The 6,999-nt window shown below is 34.3% G+C and overlaps 1 protein-coding gene across 1 annotated transcript; it reads left to right on the top strand.

The window, feature by feature from the left end:
* The first annotated feature begins 1,826 nt into the window (after positions 1–1,826).
* Positions 1,827–4,223, top strand: LOC131651941 (3-hydroxy-3-methylglutaryl-coenzyme A reductase 1-like). The gene is made up of 4 exons (XM_058921670.1): positions 1,827–2,862; positions 2,945–3,126; positions 3,226–3,572; positions 3,701–4,223. The coding sequence occupies exons 1-4, from the start codon at positions 1,946–1,948 to the stop codon at positions 3,941–3,943; spliced, it is 1,689 nt and encodes a 562-aa protein (XP_058777653.1). The 5' UTR covers positions 1,827–1,945; the 3' UTR covers positions 3,944–4,223.
* The last annotated feature ends 2,776 nt before the right edge of the window (positions 4,224–6,999 follow it).

Below are 6,999 nucleotides of genomic sequence, written 5' to 3'. Positions count from 1 at the left end.
TTTGAAATGTCAGATATGGGAAATTTGTCGTATTTCTAGGCATGGAATTTCAAATTACTAAGCAAGGTACAATATGTCACATCAATGGAAATATGCCAAAGAGATACTCAAGAGATTAAAGATGTATGATTCGAATCCTGCATCCTCGCCTGTTGAACCAAATTTGAAACTGGAGAAGTATGGAGAGGAGGACAATGTCGATGTAACTTGGTTCAAACAAATTGTAGGATCTCTGAGGTATGTGTGCAATAGCATACCTGATATTGGTTTCTCAGTTGGAGTGGTGAGTAGATACATGAATGAATCAGGGCTAACACACATGAAGGCTGCAAGAAGAATTCTGGAATATCTAAAAGGATCGATAAAACTGTGGAATTCTGTTTCCATGTGATTCTAAAAGCAAATAAGATACAATTAATTTCTATTCAAATGTTGATTGGTGGGGAGATAATGGGAACGAAGAAGCATAACTAGTTATTTCTTTCAAGTCTTTGGTGCCCTAATCTCATGGTGCTCGAGAAAGCAACATGTGGTGGCATTATCATCGTGTGAGGCAGAATATATAGGAGGATTATATGCTGCGTGTCAAGAAATTTGGATCAGATAAGTGCTAGACGAGATGGAGGTTGAAGTGAAGAAACCTCTGGTATTGTAGATTGACAACAAGTCAGTCATAAATCTTGCAAAGAATCCAGTTCTGCATGAAATGTGTAAGCACATCGAAACTAAATTTCACTTCTTAAGAGAGAATGTAAATCGAGGTGAACTTGAAGTGAATCATTGCTCAAGCTAGTGAAGCACGACTAACCGACATTTCTACCAAATGATTGAAGATATAAAGATCCCTAACTTTGAGAAAGAAATTAAGAATAGTTCAAATCGATTATGTTTAACATGTGCTTAATAACTTGGATTATAAGGGGTATGTTGAGAGTATAATCCAAGTTAAGAAACCCAAGCCCAAGCCCAAATTAGTTAGGGTTTGTTAAGTTAGATACTTAATATACACGCCACATACTTGTATATATACATATCTTTGTAATTCAGTTTTTACAGCTTTTCAATAATAACAATTCTCAATTACTTTTATTCTCTCTCATTCGTTCTCTCACTCAAAGTGCAACATACTTGTATATATGCTTTTAGACATTTAAATTAGATGGAAAAATATTGTATATTCTATATTGAGAATAATTTTAATATAAATTAAATTTGAAAAGATTAAAATAAATAAAATAACATATTTAATAAATATAAAAATTAAACAAATAAAAGTATTAAATTAAAACTAACCAAATACTTAATTAAATCCTTTCGAAATGATGGTATGTGTGAGGAAAGTGAATTTGGTAGTTGCAATTTGGAATGGATACAAAGAGTAGGACATTTTATAAACAAATGGACTTTTATAGTAGTTACAATATTTAATTATAAAATATAAGATATCAACATAGTGTACTCAATCATTTAAAACGTTGGTCGTTAAGAGGAGGCACCCAATTAATTTAATTTGAAGGGAAAAAATATATAAGTTCCATGCACGTGAATGTATGTATATACTATACTGTTTAACACTAAGAATTCAATATTATAATTAACAACCCTCAGCAAACTCATAAGACTTTAGTTATTTGAAGATGATGTAACGTTAGCATTTTGGATTATATGTGCTACATAAAACTATATTATCTAGCACATTACTTAATGTTTGACTCATTTTACGATCTTGCTATGAAACTTCTGTTACTTTGAACAACAAAAATAAATTAGCAACAATATATGGTCCTTCACTTTGTTTGTCTATAAAAAACATTCTAAATCTTCACTTTTTCTTTCAAGTTTCAACCAACAATCCTCTAAACTAAAAAGAAAATATTTCCCTCTCTCCTTTTTCCTTCTATCTCTTTTTGAGATTTCAAATTTTCAAAAAATCCGTCTGAGAGAAATGGATGTTCAGCAGCAAGCTCCCTCCCACAAATCTTCAAAAACCAAAGTGATGGATTCAGAATCACAACCTTCACTCTACTTAGCAAACACAGTTTTCTTCGGCATTTTCTTCTCTTTCGCGTACTTTCTTCTTCACAGATGGCGTGAGAAGATTCGAACCTCTACTCCTCTACATGTACTCACAATCTCCGAGATGATAGCTGTAGTTTCCCTCATCGCTTCATTTTTCTATCTTATGGCTTTCTTCAGTATTGCCTTCATTCTTCATCCCTTCGCCGCTTCCACTGCTGTTCAGTATGATGAAGAAGATGAAACAGAGATTGCTAAGACCACCGGTTCATGTCTTGCGGGTGTTGCACCGAAATTACCTCCACTACCACCAAAATCCGCCGTCAAAAAAGTTGTTCCAGCACCGGTTACGTTGCAGCTTTCGTCCGATGACGAGGAGATTGTCCAGGCTGTGGTTTCAGGATCAATTCCGTCTTACTCACTTGAATCCAAACTGGGAGATTGCCGGCGTGCGGCGGCGATTCGTAACAAGGCGGTGGAGAGAGTTTCTGGAAGGTCACTTGAGGGTCTACCGATGGAAAATTTTGATTATGATTCTATATTAGGACAGTGTTGCGAGATGCCGATTGGATTTATTCAGATTCCAGTAGGAGTTGCCGGTCCTTTGTTGCTCGACGGGATAGAGTTCACGGTTCCAATGGCAACCACCGAAGGTTGTTTGGTTGCAAGTACTAACAGAGGCTGTAAAGCCATTTATGTTTCGGGTGGTGCTTCCGCGGTTGTCCTCCATGATGGCATGACTAGAGCCCCCGTCGTTAGATTCAACTCCGCCAAAAGAGCTTCTCAGTTAAAGTTCTTTTTAGAAGATCCTCAAAAATTTGATTCTCTTGCTCACACTTTCAACAAGTAAATTTGAATTCTCTTTAATTTTATTCAAAATATAATTTAACTCTGTCATTAACTTATTCTGTTTGGGATATTCACTCAGGTCTAGTAGATTTGCCAGATTACAGAATATAAAAGCTACTATAGCTGGAAAGAATTTATACATTAGGTTTACATGTTCAACCGGTGATGCGATGGGGATGAACATGGTATCAAAAGGTGTACAAAACGTCCTTGATTTTCTTCAAAGCGATTTTCCAGATATGGATGTTATTGGTATATCTGGTAAATATTACATCACATTAACAACTTTTTTTTAATTGGATTATAATATGGTCAAACTTGTTACTAAAATTGTGATGCAATGTGTTTTGGTTATGTTAGGCAATTTTTGTTCGGACAAGAAAGCAGCTGCAGTGAATTGGATTGAAGGGAGAGGAAAATCTGTGGTGTGTGAGGCTGTAATTAAGGAAGAGGTGGTGAAGAAAGTGTTGAAGACTAGTGTTGAATCTTTGGTTGAGCTTAACATGCTAAAGAATCTTACTGGTTCAGCCATGGCAGGTGCTCTTGGTGGCTTCAATGCACATGCTAGTAATATTGTTTCAGCTATTTACTTGGCTACAGGTCAAGATCCAGCTCAGAATGTTGAGAGTTCTCATTGTATGACCATGATGGAAGCTGTGAATGATGGGAAAGACCTTCATGTCTCTGTCACTATGCCTTCCATTGAGGTATATATAATTACTTGTTAATGATTTGGCTGTTACAATATTAATTATAGATTACAATACTAATGATTTGGCTGTTACAATATTAATTATAGATTACAATACTAAGACTGTTTACTTTGATGATGCAGGTGGGAACAGTTGGAGGAGGCACACAGCTTGCATCACAATCAGCTTGTTTGAACTTACTTGGTGTGAAGGGTGCTAGTAAAGATTCACCTGGAGCTAATTCAAGGCAACTGGCAACAATAGTAGCTGCTTCAGTCCTTGCCGGAGAGCTTTCACTCATGTCCGCAATTGCAGCTGGTCAGCTGGTAAAGAGCCACATGAAATACAACAGATCTAATAAAGATGTCACCAAAATGGCTTCATGATCTGCCCACATGACAATACATTATACATGCAACTAAACTTGCATATATCATCAAGTATTATAATGAAAGAAAAAGAAATTTCATAAATTATTTTTAAGAGGGCATTAACTGGTGGTGGTGGTTGGGACATAGCCTGAACTTGTATAGAAGGAATTAAATTAGATTTAGTTTGATTCCTTTTTTTTTTTTCGAAGAAGAGTAGGAAAAATTGTGTTGGAGTATGTCTCAAGTCTCACCTATTTTAGTCTCTCTTTTTACTTGTATTCCTATTCTTTTTAGATGTGGCTTTAAGGTTATTTTATACATATAAAAAAAATAATAAATGTTATACTTTTCATAGAATTGTTTGTCTTAATTTCATTGCAATTTTTAATATTTGTTTGTAATAAAGACTTACAGAGATTATTTATTGGTAAATTATTAATATTTATTGAACTTTAAAAACATCGAGTAAACTGTATTTAATCTATGTATTGTGAATAAAAATTCAAGTATATTTTATTAAATTACACCGTAACCACCAAATATAAATTCAATTCAATTCAAAAGATTTTATTAGAGACGTTAGTTAATTTTGTATCACATGGCAATGCTCCGTTCTCTCTCCTAGTTTTCCTTTTCAGGTTTTCTCGTCGTCGGTCGGTCACGGCGGCCCTTTTCACTTATGTTTTTTAGCAAGGCGAAAAAAGGGGGTTTTCGAAAGTTAGTCTCAAGGTGGGACTCGTATCCAATTGGGATAGCCAGGTTCGGTGAAGGAGGGTTAGTAATTTTGTCTATTTTTTTATGAGTTTTTCTGATAAGGTTTGTGCTTTTGAAGTATATGAACTGTTCGATTGCATCGGAGATGTTGTGGAGGTGGTGATTTCACCTACGAGGTATAAGATGAGTAAGAGATACGATTTTGCCAGGTTTAGAAACATGGAGTTATACAGAAGGAATTAAATTACATTTAGTTTGATTCCCTTTTTTTTCCGAAGAAGGAAAGGGAAAATACTTCTATTAACTTTATTCGCACAAATTACTTTTGCAAAACAATATCAGTACCCCAAAATTTTACTGTTAAAAGCACAATAACAACCTTGTTAAAATCGCACAATCTCTGTGGAGACGATCTTAATTTTTATTACTTCGGCACAATTTGTACACTTGCTAATTAAGCCATCAAATTTTTGATGTCATTGTCGGGGATTGTTGATGATTTCAACAAGACAATTTTTGTACGACATTTCATTTTTATTTTAAATATTATTTTCTTCAGTTATTGTGTATTTTTATTTTCTACTCTTATTTAGTTTTGTTTGGTGTAGTTCTATTGAGGTACTGTCTATTTGTTTATGTGAGGTTAGAGTTTGACGCTGATACCATTATATTTAAAAATCGAAAGAACAACACGAGCAATTAAGAAAGCCAGATGAGAAGCATAACAAGCTAAAGAGGAACTAGTAGAAGAATTTGAAGAGACGACTAATATCCAACGAGACAAACAATGGGAGATTTTTGCAGGAGAACTAATGTTAGATGTCGCGGCTGGAAAAATTCAATGAAGTCGCCACCCTCGTTTATTTGTTCATAAGAAACAAGGAAATTATGGGAAAACCTAAGGGAACGGATAAGACGATCATTAAGGGTTCAGGAGTCAGTTAAGTAAGGGGAAGGTGTTACGTACCCTCACCCCCCTTGTACTGAAGGGGGACCTTCTTTAATTTTGGGAGTTATCACGTGTTTGCTTGTATATTTCTTGCTTAATCTATTTTTTTTTTAAAATTATTTATATACAGTGAACAAAACTGGAAAAAACTATTAATTGACTCGCCTTGGTTTTGAAACTGTGTGCCTATGTATTCTCACATTGCAATGAGAAATTCAAAGTCTTCGTAATTCGAACTTAATTAATTTGTCGCTTTTAGATTATGAAAAAGTGTTTGAGTTTGAACTAATCACACGTAGGAAAGGGTGGATATATTTTACGGAGCGAAAGAAGTTTGTTTATCGAAAAAACAAAGTTTGATGAGTTTGAATGGATTTTAGATGTGAATTTGAATACCTGATTGGGATGGCATGTGCCAACCAATCAATTATGGAGGACATGGTGGAAGTGCATCCACTCATCCTATTATTTGCAAAAATACTGGAGTTAATTTGATTTACAAAAGTGTTTGGTTTATGAACAAAGTTATTGATGTTTTATTTAGGAGATGGTGAGAGATTTAAATTAGTCGGGAAATCTTAAATAACTCCAAATTAATAATTTATCCTAATTAAATATAATCATTGTAATATTTACAATTTTTTTTTTTGTTATTTTTAATAATGAGAGTAACAAAACTAAACAAATTGAATAAATTTAATTTACATGAATTCAAAAAAAAAAATTAGTTTAATTAAAATGAAGAAGTTAAATAAAATATTTAAAGGGACGGAAAAGTTCATTAACTCTAGACTAAATCCCTAAGTTCCACAAATATATCATACAATAATAAATCTCGAAGAATTGTGACAAAGCACGACGGATTGAAACCAATGAAAACAAGCTATGACAAAATGGATTAATCAAAAGAGACTTGTGACACAATGACACAATTAGTGCTCAGATTACCAAAGGAGTTCAATCCATCAACGGCAAGCCCAAGCCGAAGGTTTCTTGGCTTAATTCCAAAATACGGAAACAATGAGTCAATTTTCTTCCATTTCAACGAATCAGCTACATGGCGAATGTTTCCATCATTTTTCCTTTCATCAACATGCCCTCTAATATGCACAAATTTTCCATTGTGTATAATGTGAATACAAGATTACACTCAAAGATGTTTTTGATTCATGGCAAACTCAAATAAGCATTCAAACAACAAGGCGGAAGCAGAAAACTCAAAGAAAAGCAAGCATTGATCACTCATGATAGTACAGGTTGATCTATTATACTTATAGGTCGACTCAACACAAGCAGATCAAGAAGAATGCAGAAAACCAGCAGTTAGGTCGACCTACTGTCAACCCAGGTCGACCTAAAATGGAGAAAAATCCATATACTTCTGCTAGGTCGACTCACACATCATCTA

Source organism: Vicia villosa, linkage group LG2 (genome assembly GCF_029867415.1).
Source record: "Vicia villosa cultivar HV-30 ecotype Madison, WI linkage group LG2, Vvil1.0, whole genome shotgun sequence".
In the NCBI taxonomy this organism is placed as follows: Eukaryota; Viridiplantae; Streptophyta; class Magnoliopsida; order Fabales; family Fabaceae; genus Vicia; species Vicia villosa.
Note: the sequence above shows the minus strand (reverse complement) of the source record. Positions and strands in the feature narration are given on the sequence as shown.